The sequence below is a fragment of the Exserohilum turcica genome (assembly GCF_000359705.1).
Source record: "Exserohilum turcica Et28A unplaced genomic scaffold SETTUscaffold_16, whole genome shotgun sequence".
Classification (NCBI taxonomy): domain Eukaryota; kingdom Fungi; phylum Ascomycota; class Dothideomycetes; order Pleosporales; family Pleosporaceae; genus Exserohilum; species Exserohilum turcicum.
In genome coordinates, this window is record NW_007359981.1 from 595,141 (window position 1) to 617,175 (window position 22,035).

The 22,035-nt window shown below is 54.0% G+C and overlaps 11 protein-coding genes and 1 non-coding gene across 12 annotated transcripts; 4 read left to right on the plus strand and 8 right to left on the minus strand.

Moving 5' to 3' along the window:
• Positions 1 to 787: 787 nt before the first annotated feature.
• SETTUDRAFT_129973 (uncharacterized protein) lies at positions 788 to 2,273 on the minus strand (the record flags this gene model as incomplete). Its single annotated transcript, XM_008026069.1, has 1 exon — positions 788 to 2,273. One exon carries the CDS (start codon positions 2,271 to 2,273, stop codon positions 879 to 881), a length of 1,395 nt encoding a protein of 464 aa, XP_008024260.1. The 3' UTR covers positions 788 to 878.
• A 256-nt stretch (positions 2,274 to 2,529) lies between these two features.
• Positions 2,530 to 3,228, minus strand: SETTUDRAFT_27670 (uncharacterized protein; the record flags this gene model as incomplete). The annotated part of the gene is made up of 2 exons (XM_008025872.1): positions 2,530 to 2,984; positions 3,045 to 3,228. 2 exons carry the CDS (start codon positions 3,226 to 3,228, stop codon positions 2,530 to 2,532), a joined length of 639 nt encoding a protein of 212 aa, XP_008024063.1.
• Positions 3,229 to 4,247: 1,019 nt separating this feature from the next.
• SETTUDRAFT_38890 (uncharacterized protein) lies at positions 4,248 to 5,270 on the minus strand (the record flags this gene model as incomplete). Its single annotated transcript, XM_008025914.1, has 2 exons — positions 4,248 to 5,128; positions 5,177 to 5,270. 2 exons carry the CDS (start codon positions 5,268 to 5,270, stop codon positions 4,248 to 4,250), a joined length of 975 nt encoding a protein of 324 aa, XP_008024105.1.
• Positions 5,271 to 5,662: 392 nt separating this feature from the next.
• Positions 5,663 to 7,215, minus strand: SETTUDRAFT_184156 (uncharacterized protein; the record flags this gene model as incomplete). The annotated part of the gene is made up of 4 exons (XM_008026070.1): positions 5,663 to 6,211; positions 6,256 to 6,505; positions 6,555 to 6,980; positions 7,028 to 7,215. 4 exons carry the CDS (start codon positions 7,213 to 7,215, stop codon positions 5,663 to 5,665), a joined length of 1,413 nt encoding a protein of 470 aa, XP_008024261.1.
• Positions 7,216 to 7,606: 391 nt separating this feature from the next.
• SETTUDRAFT_149719 (uncharacterized protein) lies at positions 7,607 to 8,879 on the plus strand (the record flags this gene model as incomplete). The annotated part of the gene is made up of 2 exons (XM_008026071.1): positions 7,607 to 8,103; positions 8,167 to 8,879. The coding sequence occupies exons 1-2, from the start codon at positions 7,920 to 7,922 to the stop codon at positions 8,877 to 8,879; spliced, it is 897 nt and encodes a 298-aa protein (XP_008024262.1). The 5' UTR covers positions 7,607 to 7,919.
• A 1,100-nt stretch (positions 8,880 to 9,979) lies between these two features.
• On the plus strand, positions 9,980 to 12,009 carry SETTUDRAFT_160687 (uncharacterized protein; the record flags this gene model as incomplete). The annotated part of the gene is made up of 4 exons (XM_008026072.1): positions 9,980 to 10,039; positions 10,109 to 10,131; positions 10,256 to 11,823; positions 11,876 to 12,009. The coding sequence occupies 4 exons, from the start codon at positions 9,980 to 9,982 to the stop codon at positions 12,007 to 12,009; spliced, it is 1,785 nt and encodes a 594-aa protein (XP_008024263.1).
• Positions 12,010 to 12,542: 533 nt separating this feature from the next.
• Positions 12,543 to 13,502, plus strand: SETTUDRAFT_160688 (uncharacterized protein; the record flags this gene model as incomplete). Its single annotated transcript, XM_008026073.1, has 3 exons — positions 12,543 to 12,625; positions 12,672 to 13,051; positions 13,099 to 13,502. The coding sequence occupies 3 exons, from the start codon at positions 12,543 to 12,545 to the stop codon at positions 13,500 to 13,502; spliced, it is 867 nt and encodes a 288-aa protein (XP_008024264.1).
• Positions 13,503 to 13,838: 336 nt separating this feature from the next.
• On the minus strand, positions 13,839 to 13,930 carry SETTUDRAFT_t125. The gene has a single exon. It is a non-coding gene; the product is annotated as a tRNA-Gln (tRNA).
• A 546-nt stretch (positions 13,931 to 14,476) lies between these two features.
• On the minus strand, positions 14,477 to 16,371 carry SETTUDRAFT_149730 (uncharacterized protein; the record flags this gene model as incomplete). Its single annotated transcript, XM_008026074.1, has 3 exons — positions 15,936 to 16,371; positions 15,788 to 15,882; positions 14,477 to 15,742 (listed from the first exon to the last, which is right to left on the minus strand). The coding sequence occupies exons 1-3, from the start codon at positions 16,330 to 16,332 to the stop codon at positions 14,477 to 14,479; spliced, it is 1,758 nt and encodes a 585-aa protein (XP_008024265.1). The 5' UTR covers positions 16,333 to 16,371.
• Positions 16,372 to 16,703: 332 nt separating this feature from the next.
• SETTUDRAFT_38896 (uncharacterized protein) lies at positions 16,704 to 18,794 on the plus strand (the record flags this gene model as incomplete). The annotated part of the gene is made up of 3 exons (XM_008025915.1): positions 16,704 to 17,088; positions 17,138 to 17,553; positions 17,592 to 18,794. The coding sequence occupies 3 exons, from the start codon at positions 16,704 to 16,706 to the stop codon at positions 18,792 to 18,794; spliced, it is 2,004 nt and encodes a 667-aa protein (XP_008024106.1).
• Positions 18,795 to 18,870: 76 nt separating this feature from the next.
• On the minus strand, positions 18,871 to 19,716 carry SETTUDRAFT_149731 (uncharacterized protein; the record flags this gene model as incomplete). The annotated part of the gene is made up of 3 exons (XM_008026075.1): positions 18,871 to 19,268; positions 19,349 to 19,457; positions 19,565 to 19,716. The coding sequence occupies 3 exons, from the start codon at positions 19,714 to 19,716 to the stop codon at positions 18,993 to 18,995; spliced, it is 537 nt and encodes a 178-aa protein (XP_008024266.1). The 3' UTR covers positions 18,871 to 18,992.
• A 543-nt stretch (positions 19,717 to 20,259) lies between these two features.
• Positions 20,260 to 21,592, minus strand: SETTUDRAFT_149733 (uncharacterized protein). The gene is made up of 3 exons (XM_008026076.1): positions 20,967 to 21,592; positions 20,359 to 20,918; positions 20,260 to 20,312 (listed from the first exon to the last, which is right to left on the minus strand). The coding sequence occupies exons 1-3, from the start codon at positions 21,560 to 21,562 to the stop codon at positions 20,275 to 20,277; spliced, it is 1,194 nt and encodes a 397-aa protein (XP_008024267.1). The 5' UTR covers positions 21,563 to 21,592; the 3' UTR covers positions 20,260 to 20,274.
• Positions 21,593 to 22,035: the final 443 nt, after the last annotated feature.

The following is a 22,035-nucleotide window of genomic DNA, read 5'->3' on the forward strand; positions in this document are numbered from 1 at the left end:
TTTTTTTGAAAATCCAGCACACCGCATGCATGCCCGGAAACTTCATTTTTCCGCAAACTGGCGACGGGCCCAAGACAAAAGCAAGGCTCCGGGACACGGGGCGAGTCATTGTTCAAACAGCGGGGCCTCCCAAGATGCAGTCTTCTTCACACCATGGACACCGCTAATCCACCAGCACCACTTCTTTCCTGTTAGACGCTGTGCTCCTACAGACGGAGCCGCTCTCAGACAAACCCCTTGGCTCCAGCGGAACGGAAACTGTAGCAATCAGGTGGGGCCTCGGCAGCCGTCATGCGCTCCGTTTCGGCTGTAAGCTATGCCCAGTCTCCCGCTCCTGGTTGCGGGTAATCCGAGAACGGCCTCCTCGGAACCCAGGGCGAAGAGACCGCTTCGATAAAGTTAATACTATATTACCACTATACCACACCCCTTCTATGCTGTGGTCGAAGAGATATGATGCATTGTTGCAAACACTCTGCTTGGGCTGTCTGCATACAAGCTGTTCAGTAGCCACTAGCAAACAGGGTCCGATCTGAAAGCTGTGAGATTTAAGATTTGAGTATCTGGAAACTCAGTATACAGTAAACAACTCACCCCACTGTACCTGTATTACATACATAAAGTGTAGCGTGGCTGTGTAGTCGTATTCCGCAAGGAACATGCCGTTCCGGTTTAGCGCCACCCGATCAGCAGCCAGACATCGCAGTAAGCGTAATATGACGCAGAAATGGAGCCGAGAGCAATGAACCACTAGAGAAACATCTGGAACAATCTTGTCGTATTCAGTGTATGGATCGCGAGAATGAACTAGAGTCGCAGATCGCAGTACAGCGATCGTTGCATTGCCAGCTCGCGCATGCTCTTGCTCTTTGGGTATCTCAATCAAAAACAACCTTCTTTCCCGCTGGCTTGCTACCACTGAGATCGATCTTGAGCTTCTTGCTCTCCTTGGCTTTCTTGGCTGCCTGCCATGATGGATGCAATTCGCCCTTGTCGTCTCTCTTGGCTCCAACGCCCATCTTTCTGTCTTTCTTGTCGCTTCTCTCGCCCAATGGCTCTGCGTTTCCTCCGCTCTGTTGGGGTCCACGACCTAGAGGCTTGCCTCGTCTCTGGCGCTTGTCAGTTCCGCTGACTGCACCACGCTTGGGGTCGAACGTAGCACTGCGTTGTGCCTTTTCGAGATGCTTGGCTTTCTGGCCGTATTTGAGTTCTGCGAGCTTTTGACGGGCGCGTTGGCCTCGGCGGTTCTTCCGTGGAGCGGCGTCGACGTCGAGGTCTGATGCTTCTGATTCAGACCCGGAAAAGTAGGCCGCGTGACTGAGAGCGGGAATGAAAGCGGAAGTTGTGGGCTTTTCTTCGGTAGCTTTGAGCTTGGCCTTTTTGATAGGTATAGCGGCTGAGTCTGAGTCGGATTCAGACTCGGCTTCTGAGTTCTCAGAGTTCTCAGAGTCCTCGTCTGATGGTGGTGCCACTGATCGAGAAAGCTTGTCAGCGGCATTGTCCGCCAGCTCACTTTCGCTCTCGCTCTCGCTCTCACTCTCAGCGTCAAGATCGTCGTCGGGGTCGTGTTCGCTCTCGCTGTCCACGATACTTGGCGGTCGCTCGTTGTCCGTCACGGAGGCTTCGCTATCATCCTCACCGGATGAAGGCGCTGCTATCCGCGCGCTAAAGGCCATGTATGGATCGTCCCCGTCGCTCTCATCCTTTGTTGCCGAATCCTTCTCTGCAGGTTTCTTGGCCCTTTGGCCCTCCCCATTGTGCGCCTTTATTTCCTTGCCTTCGTCCTTGCCGTCGTCCTTGCCCTTGGCGGCTCCAAGTATCTTCTTCAAATCCTCAACCACGCCATCCACCACCTTCTTCACCTGCGTGACCTTGAACAGCCGCGCCGTGACATTGAGCGTATTTGTATCCTTGCTTCCCTCGCGTATTCCCGCAATGTATTCCTGCAGCGGCTCTGCCTCCTTCAAGCTCTTGACCCTCGCCAGAGTTTTACGCAAATGCTGGTCGCCCAGCTGCTCCAGATTGAGTGCCTTTAGCGTCTGGTACTCGGCGTTGAGGCGATGAATGCCCTTTGTGTCGTTCTTCTTGGTCGCGTACTTTTTTCTGCGGCTGTGCTTCTGGCGCTCGAGCATGGAGCCATAGCGCAGGGCTTGGAGAAGCGGCTTTTGCGCTTCGGCGATGCGCTTTTCGCATTGTTTGGCGCGCTTTGCAGGCGGTGCTTTGGGCGCAGGCTCGCTGGCAGCAGAGGATGGGGAGCGCTTTCGTTTGGGCATGGTGGGCGATGATTGGTTTGGTTTCGAGGCGCTGTGGAAATTTTGGAGATGGCCAGTTCTGCCTCTAATCGATAAGCCTCGGCCCGACTCCATCTGCCATGCACATGCACTCTGTCAATAACAGTCGTCTTGCTATCATTATAAGAAATTGAATGCATGTTATGCTGTGACAGGAAATTTCAAGACAAAATTCATGTATCAATTTCTGGATATCTGGGTGGAAACTGTCATCCTGCTATCGCATCACACAACCCCATCACCTCCGTCTCGTCTTCTCCATCTCAAACTGTCCAGTCCTAGGAAACCACGGATGTTCAGTCCGAGCCTCCCTCTGCGTGCTTCTCGAGCGTCCAGAACCTGCAGCATGAACCATAGCCTCATCGTGGACATACACGCTTTGGACATGCCCCCTCGGTCTCTCCCCGTGTTCAGTCTGCCCTCCGCGTTGCATGTGCACGTTCAATTCCGTCGAATGTGCATGTTGGCCTCTGGTCGCAGGAGGTGTGCGATGAACCTGTGGTTGTGGTTGTGGCAGGGAGTGTGGTGGCGATCGAGCTTGACCTTGGCTTTGGTTTACTAATCCCGGGAACTCTTCATCTGGGGCTTGCTCCAGGGCATTGTTCTGCTGCTGTAGGAAGAACTCGTCGTCTCTATTGGAACCAGTGCGGTTTTCAAGTAACAAGACACTGGCTGCCTCAGCACCACGGCTATCTGAGATTTAGAGTCAGCGCGTGTCATGTCATTCTGGACTCGCGAACAAAGGCAAGGTACGAGGTTGGGAGTTTTCCTCCAGCATATCTGGTTGTGATTTTGATCTCTGTCCCTTGCTCTTATCGAATTTATTCTGGCGGAATCGGCTTCTTAGCATGTGCCAGTACGAGTCGCGGTGTGTCCGGACAAAATACTTCTTTGTGCGTTCCTTTGGTTTTGGTCTTTGGAACTCTTCATCTGTCATTGTATACTGTAGAAAGAGTTTTGCGGGCAGAAACCTGTTCCAGAAATGCTGCAGGACAATCTTATACTTGTGTATAGTGATTTGTATGCCATTGAAGCAATACATAAACGTGTATCTTCCAATTCACGGTAGAAATTAATCAATATTTTCACTTACTGCTGCGCCGACTTCCAGTATGGGAGCTTCTGCCACGAGATGCCCTGGCCCGGCTTGACACGTGCTTTGCGCTTGGTGGCTGAGACACTACGGAGAGGCCTCCATGATTTCTATGAGAATAGCTGTGACTTGCATGCCCTCTCGCCACAGGCGTAGGCTTCGGATGATGACTTGTATATCCGCGATCACGCCCGGCTCGGTGACTTCCAGGAATATAAACTGTAAAAACGTGAGGCGATGAAGCTGCAGGTAAGTGTAACAAAACTTACCCAACTCAACCGTAGGAGGCACAGGCTTGCTGGAACGTCCAAAACAACACATCTTCTTGATAGTGTGTAGCTTGAATATCGCTCAGAGTTGGTGATATATCATGGGCTTGGGGAGATCAACAAATATGGCCGAATGTACCAAGGCGAGTTTCTGTGAGTGTACATGGAAGGGACAGACATCATGAAGGGGATTGGTAATGTGAAGATCCCATTGTGAAGACAGCCACTGGCCATCCGAGATTTGCAATCGGTCACAAGGAAAACTTTACTTTGTGCATAACTCTTGAGCCAGATTAATTAACCAAACCCACAAAGTAAAGACGAGCAACATTTGCTACGCCTTACTTCTGGAAATGGAATCACATTTATATTTCTTGCAACTGCAAGTCATATCATTTACAAAGATAGCAAAACCAAAACCCCCTATCAATAAAACAAATTCCATTACCCCTTAACCACCACCCTATTCCCACAGAAACAACATGACCACTCTCAATCCATTCCAACAACCCAATTTCCCCTCAAGATATCGAAACCCCCAGAAATCCCATCTTATGCACTTAGATCCGCAGCCCAACACCCACAACCACACTCTCAATCAAACGGCCCACGTCTTCCAAATGCACCTCTGCCGCGCATATCCCCCAGACCCGAGGATCCCACACCTGCAAAGGGGCGTACACTAGGCCTTGCCCTCTCAGATCCAGCGCGTCCACGTCCTCTGACTGAATAGGCTCTGCCTGGTACGCTGGAGAAACCGTCTCGCGCACGTCTGATATCTGTCGTGTCCCTGGAGATCTGAACTGGATCTGCGCTGGAACCACGGCCGTTACCACGATGATGATTAGGTTCAGGCGCAAAACGAGCAGACACATCTGGAGCCGGCGCGCTAGAAGTCCTGGGGTGCGGTGGAAAGATATCCTCGTTCTCGTCTTGATGTCGGATGGTTTCGTGGCCATGACCACGATCACGACCACGACCATATCCGCGGTGTATTGCCCATGCCCTTCCTCGTGCTCTTGCACCTCTACCCATATCCATATCCATACCCATACCCACACTCGTACTCATTTCCGCACCAGCACGTCTCTCTCCCGGCTCCAAGCTAGCTCCAAATCGAAAGCCAGCACCAGCAATTCCCCTTTGAATACCAGATACGCTTCTCGTACAAGGTGCGATATTCCTGCCGCTAGCTGTATTACCCAGCGCGCCATGACTCGGATTTCCACGTGCGTTCCCAGCACCATGGCTACTCGCATTCTCATTCCCAACACGTCCATCTCCACTGCCGTGTCCAGCCACAGGCCCACGCACACGCACACTTACGCCCCGGCGCGTGGGAAATCTGGGATTCGCCTCCACAGGAACAACCGCCAATACAGATACAGATCTCGATGCAGAGGGGTCATTATGAGATGGCGCAGCCCTTGGTGGAATCGGACTGAGAAAAGAATTTGGATTTCCGGGCGAGCCATCTACAAACGGTTGTTAGTGCATACATCTTTCCATGCATACACACACACACACTAAAGTGGGTAGGTGGGTGGGTAGGTGCAGCGTACGCAGGTACAATGGTGGCGGTATCGATGCCGATTTGAAGATATTGAAGAAACCCATTTCAGAACTCTATTTTCTGTTTCTCTTTGCTTTTTTTCTGGTTTTGAGACTCTGGTGCGGGGGGGGGGGGTACGTCGCAGTGGTAGTGGTAGTAGTAGAAGTGAGAAGTCGGAGTGCGACAAGAGTTATGCTTGTTTTTTTTTGTGTACTAGAGAAAGATCAAGGAAGGGAGAGAGAGAGAGAGAGGGAAGAGCGCGGGGGGAGGTAATTGCGGAGTGTTGGAAGGCTAGGTATGTGAATGACTCTTCATTCACGAAAATCCACGTCATGGAATACAAAATCATCGACAACGAATATATTGTATATACAAAGTACTCAGTATCTGCGAGTATTAGTCTAACGCAATGTTCTAATCTAATGTTGTTACATATATACACAACTTTTGCTTGTTTTTAGAAGAAAGCGGACAACCCGTCCTTGCGCCTTAAAGTAACATGCAGGAAAATATATACAACAACGCCAAACCCCAGCATGCCGGAGATGACGCCAAAGCCCATTAGATACTTTGGCTTGTCGTCGGCAGGAAAGAGGTATGCACCATAAATTTGGGCGAGATTACCAAGTGCATTGACAAGAGCAATGGCAATGGCTCGGACTTCAGGCTGCATGGAGCCGAAAGTTGCGCTGGCATAAGAGAGGGACGTGGCGTTGGAGGCCCAGAGGCCGGCGGCCATGAGCACGAGGAGAACATAGCGTGCGGTGAAGTTGTAGATGACGCAGACCAGGATGGAGGTTATGAGGGAAAAGGTGAGCCAGCCGGAGATGACGAGGCCGCGGTGATTCGAGATGGAGTCGGCGAAATAAGTGGTGACGGCTGTACAGACAAAGGCGACGGCGTAGATAGGCACAGTCATGTATTGGGCTGTGACAGTATCTGTGTAGCCAAGGCCATTGACGAGGGTGGGGTAGAAGTAGGAGAGTGTGGAAGAGCCGACAATGACCTGATTTGTTAGTCTTGAAATGTCAAAGGACAGAGATTACTTACCATGTAACCGAGGATGAATGCGACAGTGCGCCAGTCCATAATAGCAAGACGGAATGACGCCAACTTTCCGATTCTCGTGTTGCCTTTAACGTGCGTCTGAACACCGCCTTCACGGAGGCGTGCAGTAGCAATAAATCGTTCGCGATCAGTCAGGCACTTGGTGTTGGCTGGAAAATCCAAAAGCAGGAAATACGCGAACCCAGCCCAGACCATAGTCGCACCTCCCTCGATGATGAACAGCCAACGCCAGCTTTCCAGGTCAGTTCATTATTCAATATCTCCGATGGAATCACACTTACCCGCGAAGACCGCCAGTGCCCTCCATGCCCCCTGTGATGGCACCAGCGAGGAGGCCACCAAAGGCGCCACTAAGAATGGCTGCCGATATGTATATACCAAAACGCTTGGACTGTTCATCCTTCTTGTACCACGAAGAGATGATGAGAATAATACCCGGGGCGAAACTAGATTCGAAAACGCCAACAAAAACGCGAAGTATAACCAGATGCTCAAAGTCGTTGATAGCACCCATGCAGCATGTCAAGGCACCCCATACTGCCATGATGGCGGGAAGATATACGGAGGGCTTGAGTCGGACTAGGAGCATGTTCGAGGGTGGCTCGAAGATGACGTATGTAATGAAGAAGACGACGAGAGCGATGGAGTATTGGCCGGAACTGAGGCCAAGGTCATCGCCCATGCCTGCAATTTTTGCGTTGCCAATGCTGTATTTGGTCAGCACTAGGTATCATAGCCGGTAAGAAGAGCCTACTTTGTACGATCCATGTATGACAACAGATACATGAGCCACATTGTTGGAAGCAGAAAGGTATCGATCTTCCTCACCAAGTTCTTCTCCTCCTCAGGGGTCCAGGAGAAGTCATTGGGGACCTCGATTTGCTTGGTTGAGTGCATATCCTTGCTGTCAGCAGGCTCAAGAGATTGGCGTGTCGATGGCATGGTTTTCAGGCGCGAAAATTGGTCCAAAAGCAAAACTTAGGCGACCGGGCAAGTTTGAGGGCGTGGTGGGTACCTCTTGCAAGGTTGTAGTGACAGCCGCCACGACAGCCTTAGTAATTTGTGACAGCTGGGAAGCTTTATAGAGCCTCTGATGAATGTCTTGTATCGTATTTCCAGGTTTTGATAATGGTAGCCCAAAGCAGGCATGGGCCCCTTTCGCCCCCCAGACTATCACACTATTTCGGCCCTTTTTGGTCTTCCCCAGACTAGTGCCGCTAGCCGAAACTGCCGGATCCGCGCGAGCTGAGCGAATGGGCTGAAGGCAGTGATTGGCTGTGCTCCGTATCAATGTCTCGACGCGAGAGTGTGCCACTAAGCGAGCAATGGTAGGGGATGGGGAGCTTGCGGGCAGCGGTAGGCGTGCGCTCGCGACGAGACGGTTGTCCGTTGTAGGGCTCGGAGGATTTTCCGGTAAGCTGTGGATTGCTCACGTCGGATTAAGCCTTGGAGATCTCCGGAGCTGCAGGAAGAACTATTGCGACCGGGTAGTGTGGGGTTTGGAGAGGTGGTGTACTTAAACTTGGTCAGAGCCAGAAATATGGTGTTCAGTCGTCCATGGCCTCAAGTACCCGACAGAGCCCTCGCTATACCTGCCGCCCTATCGTCAAACCTCCTGTATCGACGACTCCTTTTAATCACCATCCATGTCCCCGTCCGCAATCATGCCGCAATCAGGCCAGACAGCGCCCTCGAATGGCCAGACAGACGCGACCCAGGTTGAGCAGAGCGTCCCGAATGCCGTGTACCTGTCGACAGAGCCAAAGGAGGATTTTGACTGGAAGATAACGCTCAAGGGCAAGGTTGTTGCCATTACGGGGGCGAATCGAGGTTGGTTGGGTCATGCCTGCAGGCCGCTGGGGGAGCAGAGCGACTAACAGGTGGTGTCTGTAGGCATAGGGGTTGGGCTTGCGACGGTGTGCCTCGCCAACGACGCTGCAGAGATCTACTCGCTGGATCTGTTTGAGCCGGGCGACGAGTTTGAGGCGCTGCAACAAGCGCATCCCAAGCGCCTTCACTACCTTGACTGCGATGTCACGTCGGAGGAAAGCGTCACCAAGGCCGTCGACGAGATTGTCGCGCAATCGGGCCGCATCGATGGCATGATTGCCAACGCAGGAATGACCAAGCACCAGGCTGCGCTCGACTTTGACCGCCCTCAGCTGGAGCAGCTGTTCAACCTCAATGTGTTTGGCGCTTACTTTTGCGCGACGGCGGCGGCCAAGAAGTTTATTGAGTTGGGCATCAAGGGGTCCATTGTCTTCACGGCGTCCATGACCTCGTACCGGCCAAACCGAGCAGCTCCCTCAGCGCCGTATGGAGGGACCAAGGGAGCAGTGCGCAACATGGCACACACGCTGGCCATGGAGTGGGCCAAGCACGGCATCCGCGTCAACTCCATCTCGCCGGGCTTTGTGCGCACGCAGATGACATACTATGTGGAAAAGGCAGCCGACTGGAACCTGAAGATGCAGTACTATGGCGGCATGCCTAGGCTGGCCGATCCTCGCGAACTTGGCGGAGCCTACGTGTACCTGCTGTCTGATGGCGCCAGCTATACCACTGGAATCGACATCCCGGTGGCGGGCATTGTTGGGGCGTGGTAGGCGGGCGATGGTGTTGTGCGCGGGCGATAGACCATGGACGATCTCTTATGACGCTGCATTGGGCGGTGTTTGTTGTTGATGTTGATGTTATTGTTATTGTTGTTTTGTTATTGTTTGTTGTTGGTCGTCGTCGTCGTTGTTGTTGCCGCCGCCGCCGGCCGAGACGGTCTTACTTGTCGTCTTATACAAGTATCATGTAGTATGAGCAATCAAGGGCGTTTGCGGGCACCCTCGAGCGGACGGAAGCCATGGCGTTCTCTCACGCACATGGGAGCGTGGCGACAAGGTGAGGTGGCGTATTACACCTGGGAACAGCGTGGGAGTGCCACGCCAGCTCGTCTGCCCGCCCGCCAGCAGGCACAACCACCTAGGTCTTACTGAGTCAGCGTGTCAGGCGCCCCCCATGTCATGGCGGCACAGGTAGCGCATACCCCAGGTTATTGTTTTTTTTTGTGGTCGCGGCGGCGGCGGTGGTTTGATAAATTGCGAGTCCCCGCCACACCGGGCGGGCGTTGTTGTTGGAGCGTGTCGCGCGTTAAGTCGAGGCAAGACAAGGCACGGCCAGGCCAGGCAAGGCAAGGCAAGCACCCAAGGCATCGTCGTCAAGCCAGGCTAGGCAACCGTCGCGGGGCTTCCTTCGCCTCTCCCCCTCCCCCCCCCTCCCAAGCGCGCTGCCACACGCTCCAGATGCCCGCCGCAGTGGCAGCAGCAGCATCAGCATCCGCATCCGCATCCGCATCACTACCGCAGTCGCAGTCGCAATCGCAACCACAATCCCATCGGCCTCGTCTGCCCGTCGCCGCCAAGTCCATGTATGTACTACCACCACCACTGTCACCGCTACACCGACCACTGCTGCTGCTGCTGCCGCTGCCGCTGCCGCTGCCGCTGCTGCTCCACTAAGCTTCGCCGCGATGCCATCCCTCCATCCCCCCCCCTCCCACCCCCTCTCCACCTCATGCTCGCGGATGACGACGACGACGATGATGATGATGGTTACTCCTGCTACCATTAGCTGACGCCCTTAGTCTGCCCCTCGCGTTTCCCCACGCCGTCAGGGCCGAAGCGAAGCCTTACCAGCATGCACAACATCATTCGTGATGCCCGCATCCTCGACAGGCCCTCCGAAGCCTCGAAAGCCCCGCCCTTCGCGAGCGCGAGTAAGTCTGCTCCTTTGACGCGCCTGTGACCCTATCGCTGACTCGGGGCGCTGTTGCCCTTGCCTGCAGGGCCTCCGCACAACTACCGGCTGGTAAGCATCCTTCTCCTCGACGCCCGTCGCCTCGACGCGTCCAGCCTGCCTGCCTGCCCGCCCGCCCGCCGCGCGTTATCGGTGAGCGGTCCTGTCTGCTGACGCCTGCTAACCCGCCCCCCAGTCTGACCTGTCGACGGCGAAGAGTCAAATGTGACGAGCTCAGACCCCGCTGCGCAACATGCACAAAGTCTGACCGGGAATGCCTGTACTCGTCGCCAAAGGATGTTCTCGCAGACACGCCAAGCACTGCCTCCTGCTCGGTCCAGTCGACGTCGCCCGCCCAGGACGATGCCGCCGCCGCCACGGCCGCCTCTGCCCTGTCGCCCGACTCCTCGCAGAGAGCCCTGCCGCGCGAGATCGACCCCCAGGTCTGGAAGAACTCGCCAGAGCTCTTGTTCGAATCCCCCTCGACCGTCATCAACTCGCTGCCCTCGCCCAACTCGGCGCCCCTAGCCTACTACGACCTGCTTGCCGAAGATGCCATCAACAACATTGACAAGTACAACCTCAACCTCGACCTCGAGCGCACCGCCTTCTCGCGCCCCCAGAGCCCAGACACGGGTCCGCCAAACGCGGACCCCCAGTTTGCCCACTCGGAGCACCATGCCGATCCCGAGCCTCCACTCCACGAGCAGTGGAACTCTCCGGACATTATACCCATGACAGACGATGAGCTTGTCCTTTTCAAGCACTACGTCAGCACAATAGCGCCCATTCTGGACCTCAGCGACCCGTCCAAGCAATTCACCACGGTTGTGCCTGCTCTGGCCGTCCATAATGTGGGCCTGCTAAAATCCCTGCTTGCCGTCTCCGCACGCCACATGGCGCTCCTGAGCGAGCCGCAGCTCCACCAGCTCAATCTCCAGGACCCTGTCGACCCGGATACCGCCAGCAAGCACCTCCTGCACACTCCGCTCATCCAGATTGCCACGCAATACTACTACGAAACCCTGCACTACCTCTCCAAGAACCTCTTCTACCAATCCTACCCCAAATCCCGGGAAATCATCTCCACGTCGATTCTCATCAGCACATATGAAATGTGGGACTCGGAGGGCCAGTACAGCAACGGGGCGTGGGAGAGGCACCTTCGTGGCATCTTTTGGATCCAGCGAAGCCAGAACAACAACGGCGAATGCAGAGACCCGCTGCGGAGAGCGGCCTGGTGGCAATGGCTGCGTCAGGACTCGTGGGTTGCTTTCCGCGAGGGGCGCCGCGTCTTGACGATATGGAGGCCCACCAAACGCTTGATGGACTTGACTCCTGACGAGTTGGCGTTGCGTATCGTGTACATTTCGGGAAGATGCATAGACTTTGCTGCAAATGAGAAAAAGTATGACTTGAACACGCGCATTGACCAAGGTAAGAAGCTGCTGCAGGCGCTGGAAGACTGGTACCGCGCCCTTCCGTCTGCTTTTCAGCCAGTCTATCGAGGCCCCCCGCCTGGGCCTCGTGCATTGTTTACGCCCATTTGGATCCATCCCCCGTCCTATGCGGCTGCTATTCAGAGTTTTCACATTGGGCGCATCTTGGTCCTCATCAACCAGCCGTCGATAGGGGGTGTCGACGACTTTCGAGTCCGCCAACGGGCCATGGATGAAAGTGTCGAGACTATATGCGGTATAGCCATGTCGCATCAAGGAAATGATCTGCCGAGCGCCATGATCAACGTTCAAGCTATATACACTGGTAAGCTTTGCTTTTGCTGTACACGTCATGGAACCATGCTCACATTGCTTAGCTGGCTTATGTGTGCAGGACCCTGTCAAGCAGACGGCGATCCTACATCTCTTGGAGCACACGCTCGACATTACAAAATTTCCACCAAAGTCTTTACTCACAGACCTTGCCAACTACTGGCGGGCTGCATCATGATTCGAAGCTGCTCGAGTCCCCCTCTGACTATGTCTGGCGAGATATATGCTCTGGCAATCTCAACGGATATCGCTTACAATCGGGTCAAGGCGGCTTCTTGCACCCATTACCAAGCTAGACCAAACCGTTGGGCCGGACCCAGCGTGTAAACGAGCAACCGGAGTGGGCACCTGGGGTATGGGGATCCGTTACGCAAGCTTCCGCTCTCCACAAGGTCCACTATGGGGTCGTAGAGGCTCTCGATGAGGAGTAAAGCGGGGTACATGTTGTGCCGTGCCTCGTAACGAGGCATACCCACAGAACACCCGTCTCCGCACACGGCACTTCCAGCAACATGATCCAGTGGCAGCGCGCGGCTGCTCGTTTCAGGCCCCAATTAGAAGCCACCATCTCCGCATCATCCCCGACTCGCTATCCCGAACTCCCTGCTATGAGTGTGAATGAAGTTTAGTCGGAACTTTCGGAACTGACAACTACCACCACTTGTATTCGTGGGATTTCCTACTCTAACAGAACCATTGGGCAAAGATACAATGGCAGCAACCAAACGGAACCGCACTTTGGAAATTCTCAATACTGCAGAAGCAGGCCAATATGGCGTCATGGCAGCGATTGCGTGCGTGGTGTTGGTCGCATTGTTGCACAATACTAAAACTTGCCAGTTACAATCTTGAACACTTGACTGCGCTGGTGCGCGCAGCTGAATCGAAGCGATCTCCCCTGATAATTCAGCTCTTTCCATCGACACTCAAGCAACTGCCTCTGCTCGCTCACGCTGCAGCGCATGCCGTCAAAACAGCGACCGTACCGCTTTCCCTGCACATTGACCACGCACAAGATGTCGAGCACATTCGGGAAATCATCGCAACCCTGCCTGTAGATTCGGTCATGGTGGACATGTCACATTACGAGGAAGCCGAAAACCTAGAAAAGACCAGGATACTCACAAAGGAGTGTCAAGACCGGGGTATTGCAGTTGAGGTTGAAAGTGGAAGAATCGAGGGTGGGGAGGACGGAATTGCCGATACAGGAGATCTCCAAGGCAGGGAGCATGTGTTTGGAGCCACAGCTCACTGCTGACGCAAACAGCGCTCTTCACCTCCCTCAAAGACGTCGACAATTTTATCAATGCCGGAGTCGACATTCTTGCCCCGTCGATTGGCAACGTACACGGCGACTACGGCCCTGCGGGTCCCAACGAAGGCCAAATACACTATAACCGCCTCGAATGCATCAACGAACAAATTAACAAGCGCGTGCGAATCGCACTGCATGGCACCAATGATTTTCCGCCGGCAGTCATGCAGCGCTGCATACGCGCTGGCGCTGTCAAGCTTAACGTCAATAAATTGTTGCTAGAAGTGGGCAACGAGGTTTTGAGGAAAAATGCATCCAATACTTTGCTGGCAAAGTTGATTGACATGCAGATGGAGGCGATACAAAAGGAGACGGAGAGGTGGATGGACATTTGTGGGAGTAGTGGCAAGGCGTAGAATGGACGTGAAGTTGCGGTAGATATACGCAAGGTCATTGGGGGAACAATGGATAATGCAGTAGCTTGTTGGAGACCTGCACAAGTAAAACTATCCATTCAAAAGCATTCAAATTCGTATTGGCTGTTTTGTGAGTACAATTGAGCATTAAAAATAGACAAAAGTGAATTTTGTTCCCTATGACCGCCAATTTAACTTGAGCCTACTACACTGATGCATGCACTTCATTTTCTGTATGAACAAAAAAATATGCATACACACACACACACCTGTGGATAGATATACTCACACCACATACACATCAACAGCAAAAATAAAAAAAAGAAGACACAAGAGAGGTCTTGCCCGGAATCGAACCGGGGTTGCCGGAAATCTCCTGACATCAAGCGAATCAGAATCCGGAGTGATAACCGCTACACTACAAAACCGATGGTGAGTTGCAATTTTACAAAATTTATATACTGCATCCACTGGCGAAGGCTTGAGAGTGAGGGTCATGTGAGGAGTCATGGTCTGGGAAGGTGAGTGTGGGGTACGGTGGGGGCTTTGCGAAAGGAATTTAAGCTTGGGGTTTTTGGTTCGTGGTGAGGTTGGGGTAGGGGGGTGGTAGATGGGGGATGGGGAATGGGGGATGGGGGATGGAGGGCTGGGCGGAGTCGAGGTATATCTGGGAAGGAAAGGGAGAGAGAAAGAGAAAGAGGTGGAGTTGGTGTGGTAAGTAAAGCCGTGGATGTCGTGCGAGAGGGCATATCATTGAGAGAGCTGGGCAGAGTGGTTGGTTGGGAAGCGAGTAGTAGACGGTGAAGCTTGTAGTTGCATATATATCATTGTTCACGGTGAGTATGAGAACACTACGATGGTAATACGCAGCTCAATGGATCGGATTGGACTGCAGTATCCATGTTTCCCGGTGAATGCATGGAATGCTTGGCATATCTACTTCTCATGTCCACCCTCAACCAGCGTCTACCCACCTACGCGAAAGACGGCTGCAGCGTGCCCGCCACCCTCTGCATAATCCTCTCAGGCAACAAACTCGCATACACGTGATTCACCCACTCACAGCAACACCGCCGTGTATGCGCCGGATCGATAATCTCCTCGATGCCAAACGCATTGGCTGTCCGTACTGGATTCATCAGCCGCCTGTACTCGAGCTCGAGCTCGGCGTACCGCTTGTCGCGCGCCTCTTTGCCCTCTTTGCGCTCAATCTCCTTGAGCTCGAATGCGTGCCCGACTTCGATTCCGCCTTCGAGTGGGAGTGACGCCCACTCGCCTGATGGCCATGAGAGACGCATGCGGGGGTCGCGGCAGTCCAGCATGATGCCGCCAGCTACGCCGTACACGCGGCGCACAATGATGCTGTAGATGGGCATGGTGGTGCTGTAGTAAGCCCCTGCGAGCGTAACGCCATGGCGCATGGTTGCAGAGCGCTCTGCAACGGTGCCAATGGCATAACCGGGGATATCGACAAACTGCACGAGGGGAATGTTGAACACATCGAGGAACCGGAGCATGCGCGTGATCTTCTGCGAGCCTAGTGCGTCGAGCGCTCCCGCGTTGACTTCGCAGTTCAGCGACACTATGCCTACGGGCTTGCCGGCGAAACGCGCCAGACCGACAATCGCCGTCGTGCCCCAGAGAGCGCCAATCTCGAAGAACGAGCCCAGATCGACCACCTCGGTGATGATGGTGCGCGGGTTGTACATTCTGTTCTTGGCTCGCGGGATGATGGAGCGGAGAGATTTCGACATGCGATCAGGGGGGTCAGAGCACTCGATTGTTGGGGGGAGTTTTGTGCCGCAGTCGGGGAGGTAGCTCAGCACAGTCCTGATCTGCTCGAAACAGGCGGCTTCGTTGGGTGCTAGGTTGTCGATTGTGCCGTTTGTACAGTGGACAGCTGGGCCTCCGAGATCCGTCAGCGACAAGCCTTCTTCAAACGTAGCGTTCTTGACAACAGACGGGCCGGCGTTGATCAGCGACCCAATGTCGGCGGCCATGACGGAGAAATGGCAGGCAACGACTCGAGCAGCGCCCAAACCAATCGCTGGGCCTAGGACAGCACCCAGATTCGGTATGCCCATGTTGAGTTGCTTGAAAACGTGCTCAAAGACTGGCAGTGGTGGGATGTAGGAATGTCCCAGAGTGCGGAGTGTAGTGATGGAGCCACCGCCAGACGAACCATCGACAAGCTTGACTATGGGCAGTTTCATGGCGATCGCCATTTTCTCCATGTAAATCTATACTAGTCAGCATCTACGCCACACAGCGCATGTCATACGCACAGTCTTCTCCATCATGGAGCCATCAGCATGGCCAGCGCGTATCGAAAAGTCATCCGTCGTAAAAACAATCTTTCGGCCACGCAACTTTCCAAATCCTGTATTCATCAGCCCAGCACCACCAAGTACTACTCAAACACATAAATCATACCTTGCACATTGTTAGACGGCACAAACTCTTCAGGCTCTTCCTTCAACGGCCCTACTTGCTTCCACTTGACCGTTCCACTCACACTACCCACCTCCTGAAAGCTGCCTTTATCAAGCAACTGGTCGACTCGTTCGCGCACCCACAGCTTTCCCGCTTGCTTCTGTCTCAGGTACCCTCTATTACTCGGGTCTGGCGTAGCCGCCTTCTTGCGGAGTGTGGCGATGTGCCCCAGGATATCCGAGTAGTCGGCGGGCAGATCTGAGTCTGCGGCTTTTCTGCGCCGTCGCTTGGGCGTGTTGGGCGCAATGTGCGAGCTGACTTGCTCGAGTCGAGCTTTGGCGGCGTCGACTGACGACGACGCGTCTTTGGCTGTGGGGTTCTCGTCCTCGCTGCCCATTTTGGAGGAAGAGGAATGACAGAGCGTTGGATGGAGAGTCTTGTGACGCTGAGCTGACGCTGACGCTGAACTGTACAGTTATTACATGGCGATTGATCACCTCAACCCGTGCCGACGGGCGTGCCGTGTTGGGGTAAGTAAGTAAGTAGCCGAGGCATCTCCAATGTCCCCGCAGAGGCTCACGCTATGAAGTTTCGGTAATACCTTGTCCCACGATTGCAGCGCAATTGCTCTTCTACAGCGACATGAGTTTTTGAAACAACCAAGTACCGGCACTTGAAGTTTGATGGTTTGTGTGTTCCTAGAACCAGGACGGCCACTCCCAGGATCTCTTCGATAAGGAATTCTATTGTTCATTTCTCTCTACGAAGATGGATCGACCCCCACAAAGACCAATCAAGCGACTCTTGATCGCCAATCGAGGAGAAATAGCTACCAGGATCATCTCCACCGCGCGAGAACTCGATATCGAAACGTATGCCATTTACATCTCAGGCGACGAGTCGCATGCCGTACGAGCAGCCCATGCAATCAAACTCCCGTCAGCCGCCACTTTCATGAGCATCGACAAGCTCATTGACATTATCAAGCAACACCAAATCGACGCTGTGCATCCTGGATATGGCTTTCTTTCCGAATCCGAGGACTTTAGCAAAAGAGTATGGGACGAAGCAGGCGCAGTCGTCGTTGGACCCGGTTGGGGTATCTTGAGGAGTACTGGGGATAAGCTCAAGGCGAGGCAGCTGGCTGAAGAATGTGAGTGATACTTACAAGAATCCTAGTAGCCTGGCAACTGATTTGCTAGGCAACGTTCCAATATCCCCAGCACTCCAACAGCCAACTAACCAAGTCGAGCATGTCCAGCGGTTTGCCGCTCAAGTCGGCTACCCGATTATGGTCAAAGCGGTAGATGGAGGTGGCGGCCGAGGTATCCGCCTCATTCGCAATGAAGAGCAGCTGGCTTCGTCGGTCAAACGAGCAGTTGAAGAGAGTCCGTCAAAGCAGGTTTTTGCTGAAAAAGCAGCAATTGACGGATTCCGTCACGTCGAGGTCCAAATCATCGGTGATGGCACCGGCAGCGTGACGCATCTGTGGGAGCGCGAATGCAGTATCCAGCGACGGTATCAGAAGGTTGTCGAGTTAGCACCAAGCCTCGTCCCTGACCGCAAGTTGATTGCAAGTATCATTGAAGATGCTTTGAGAATGGCAAAACATGTTAGAGTACCAGTCCTGTATTCGACACTAAACTGACGCTCCAGGTCAACTACTTCTCGCTCGGCACATTCGAGTTCCTCGTCAACCCAATATCAAAAGAATACTACTTTTTAGAAGTCAATCCCCGCCTGCAAGTCGAGCACACCATCACAGAATCCATCTCCATGACGGACATTGTAAAAGCCCAGCTCCTCCTCGCCCAAGGTGCCACGTTGGAAAACTGCAGTCTACCTACCACCGCGCGGGACCCAGAGAAACCCCCAGCCGCGCACTCAATCCAGCTACGCATCACGGCCGAAAACGTCGAAAGCGACTGGACTCTCTCGATTGGTAAAATCACTTCTTTCCAGTTTCCGACTGGCAATGGTATCCGCGTAGATACGCACCTCATCAGCAGTCGCCCGGCCATTGTCTCACCCGACTTCGACAGTCTCATCGCCAAAATCATCATCACCGCCTCCTCATGGGACGCCGCAGTGCGAAAAGCCATCTGCGCCCTGCACGACACGCAGATAGTTGGCGTAAAAACCAACACCAACGTCCTCAAAGCCATAACTTCGCACCCAGACTTCCTCGCGGGGAGATGCGACACACGGTGGCTGGAAACCGTATCCGCACAACTTTTGCAGCAAAGCCAGAACTACGCTCTGCAGAGCACAAACGAACTTGAGGGTGATGAATTGAAAAGCACAGCATCAAGTCTGCTTTCCACGGGGGGTATCGCGCCAAGCGCGCCTCTCTTCAGAAAAGGAGACGCATGGTCCCTTAGCCTCGAACCTACATCTCCTACCAGCACCACCGTGCAAACAGCACCGCACCACGTCGAAATCACCCGCGTCCTACGCAACGATTTCCCCGCTTCCCTAACCGCCGACATCGTCTTCACAGCACCATGCAGTTCCAGCGCCGCCGCCTCACAATCAACACCGTATAAAATGACATTAACCTCAACATCCGCCAGCGCCGCAGCAGCAACATCGCTGCATCGCCGCGGAAACCCCGCTGATGCCTCGCACATCATCATCCCGTTTCCGGGTAAGCTCGTCGAGGTGCTGGTGGACGAGGGCGATGTCATTAGCGAGGGCGACGTCGTGTGCGTGGTGCAGCAGATGAAGATGGAGTTGGAAGTGCGGAGTGGGCGGCGGGGACGGGTGAGCTGGGTTTTTGGGGCTGAGGAAGGCGAGGAGATGGGTGAGGGTGTGTTGGTTGCTGTTGTGGAGGGAGGGGAGAGGGAGGTGAAGCTTTAGATTGTTGTTGTTGGTGGACGTGTACATATTGCGTGTTGGGGATTTTGGAGTTGACGGAGAAACAGGGGGGAAATGATTGATAGATGCATACTTAGGGCTGGAGTGTATGGCAACATCATATATCCCTACACTTTACATATGTACTAGGAAAGCACATGATAACAAATTCCAAATTCCAGTCTCCACACTCTCACACATCTACATACTCTCACACTCAATCCTCGTATACACATTCCCCGCCGTCGCCCGACTATACGGACACACGCTGCGCGCCTTCTCCACAACCTTTTCTACTTCCGCCTGCGAGAGCCCCCGCACTTTGACATGCAGGTGCACGCGCAAACCTAGATCGAGGTCCTTCATGCTGCCGACGAGCTCGACGGTCGACTCGACAATGGAATCCTCAGGTGTGGATGGCATTTTGATGCCGAGAGAGGGCGCGCAGGCGTTCATTGCGGATTGGAAACATGCGCCCTGGGGAGGTTATGCGTAAGTGAATGATGAGGGGGAGGAGGAGGAGGAAGAGGAAGGGAAAAGGAAAAGAGAGAACGTACATATCCTGCAGCGAATAACTCCTCTGGATTTGTTTTTCCCTCGTCCCCCTTTCCGCCGAGTGCTTTCGCCATGGTCAGGTCGATTTTGAGGTTTTCGCCGTCGACATGGCTGTGTGGGCATGTATGTATTAGTTTTGCTGTGTCTCTTTATCCGGTATACTGTATGCATGCATGCATGCACACATGTGTGTTTGACACGTGGGACTTCAGACGTACCCTGTTCGTGCACCCACGACCTTTGCACGCGCTGCATACAGACTCGGTGCTGTCTCGGTGTTCAAGAAGCGGCGCGCGGATGCGGCGGGGACGCTACGGTGCGAGACGCGCAGAGCGTGGCGGAGCAGGGGTGTCCATGTGCGACTGGCCATCTTTTTTTTTCTTTGCAGGATCTTCAAGTTGTATTACTCAAAAGTAAAGAAAAGACGTATTCAGCTTGGAACGGTGAAACGGTGGTGTAAGAGGGCTTGAAAGAAGAAGAATGGGGATTGACGTGGAGGCAAATAGGCTACGTATATTGATTGGATATATAGTTTGGCACGCCATGACGGCTGTGACGTAGAGGTAGATTTTATAGTTTGTCTCTGATGGACAAGAATCAAAAGTAAAAATAAAAGTCATGACGTGTGCATACTAAGAGGCTTTGGGGTGGGGACGACGCGGTACCAGTTTGTTAGCGCAGGGAACTCCCGCCGCTAGGGGGTGGAAGCGAAATCCGGGGAAACCGAGACTGAGACGGCCATGTGGAGCCACCAACGGGGGCTATTGGACCGCCCAGAGAGCAAGGGCCTGCTGTGAGAGAATTGTTTTCATGATTGGCTTGTAGGCGCTGCTTACACAGTGCTAGAATGCACATTCGTCACAGTAGGAATTTCGTCAAGAGTACACATCAGATGGAAAATCGCTCTCAAAGCGGCATGTATCTTTTTTCAATAATCTAATGTCTTTTTGATGGCGTCGTACACACCTGTTCAAGTCAGCACAAGATGATTGGTGGTTGAAACATAACTCACGGGTAACGTCGGGAATGATGAATTGCTCAAACATGAGGCCAGTGTGGGTGGCCCAGCCCGTCACTCGCTTGACCGGCGCTTCTAGCCTCAAAAACGCCTTTTCTTGAATGGTCGCGGCAACTTCAGCGCCAACACCCGCGTTCATCATACTTTCGTGAACTACAATGGCTCTGCCAGTCTTCTTCACGCTTTCTAGTACCGTCTCGCGGTCCCAGGGGTATATGGTCCGGAGGTCTATCAGCTCAACACTGCATCCAAAATCCTTCTCTGCTGCTGTGATGGCGGCAGAACATGTGTATAGCGGGGTGCCGTAGGATACAATCGTCACGTCCTTGCCCGTCTTGAGGACTTCGGCTTTGTCGAGAGGAAGGTGGTACGCATCGACTGGGACTTGCTCAACAGCAGCGCGGTATAGGATCTTGGGCTCCATGAAGATGACCGGGTCATTGGTGCGGATTGCGGAGAGGAGAAGGCCCTTTGCCTGTACGGGTGATCGGGGTATCACAACGCGCAGACCAGGCGTGTGGGTGAAGAGAGCCTCTGGCGATTGTGTGTGATAACTGGAATTCGCATTAGCGTGTGCAGCACAGGCCTGACAAGTGTCTTACAGAGCACCGTGTCCAACGCTACCTGTTGGCATGCGTATTACCAGCCCACCGCAATTGACGCCAGTGGTTCCAGATCGGTACCTGTACTTTGCGGCTTCATTGTGGATCTGGTCGAATGCAGGAAAGACGTAGTCGGCGAACTGGACCTCTGCTATGGGCTTCATGCCCTCGGCGGCGGCACCAATCGCGAAGCCCACCAGTCCCTGCTCGCTCAATGGAGTATTGAAGACACGCTCCGTGCCAAAGTCGCCAGCCAGGTTCATGGTACACCGAAAGACACCGCCAAACTGGACGTCCTCCCCAAAAACCATGACCCTCTCGTCCGTCTGCAGCGCATGTCGAAGGGCCTCATTGATGGCGGTGTACAGGTTGATGCGCTTTGTCTGGCCGCTCCGTATCTCGGCGGGCAGCTCGGGGTTGGAGAGCGTCGACTTTGCCGTGTGATGCAGGATGGGAGTCGTGTCGTATTCGACTGTGCCGTTGAGACGCGCACCTGGGGCGGCGGCAGAGTACGGCCTGCACTGGAAGCGGCCGTGGGCGCGGGGACGCAGCAGGCAGCGTGGCAATGCACGGATTGAAGGAGCTTTGGAAGCCATGACTGCGTCAGGACCGAAAGCGAGGCGTGTGTCCGTGATACATGAAGGAAAGGCATGGGGGGCGTGGCCGGTGAGCCGACGGATGTGCGGTTGGATGATACGGCTAACGGCGGCTCTCCAGCCTGGCTGCAGCGCGGAGACGGCTGATATGCGCGTGGCGTCACGTGATGTCGGGCGGCTGCTCCCAAGGCACTAGCACTAGCGCTGGCGCACCGCTTGGCGCTCAGACCCTCTGCGCGCTCGCTCAGCGCCCTCTCACGTGACGCGTCAGCCACGGGCCTCGCGGCGCACCAGCCACTTACGTGAGCACCGATGAGGCAAATGCAAATGCACTATGACGCGGTAAGTTCCAAGATGGTTCCCACGGCGGGTGGAGCTTAGCGCACCACCCATGCTTTCACTATGCCAATGCAGGGCGTGTTCCTGCGCAGGCAAAGCACACAAGTCATGTATTCAAATAACAGAAAAAGCGC

What these genes read in the sequence shown, in the direction of transcription:
- SETTUDRAFT_149733 (XM_008026076.1), bottom strand. Translation starts at nt 21,562, where the DNA reads ATGGCTTCCAAAGCTCCTTCAATCCGTGCATTGCCACGCTGCCTGCTG. An exon ending in AGCGTTGGACACGGTGCTCT is followed by an intron (nt 20,919 to 20,966) that starts GTAAGACACTTG and finishes TGCGAATTCCAG; the next exon opens with TTATCACACACAATCGCCAG. An exon ending in CATCATTCCCGACGTTACCC is followed by an intron (nt 20,313 to 20,358) that starts GTGAGTTATGTT and finishes TGACTTGAACAG; the next exon opens with GTGTGTACGACGCCATCAAA.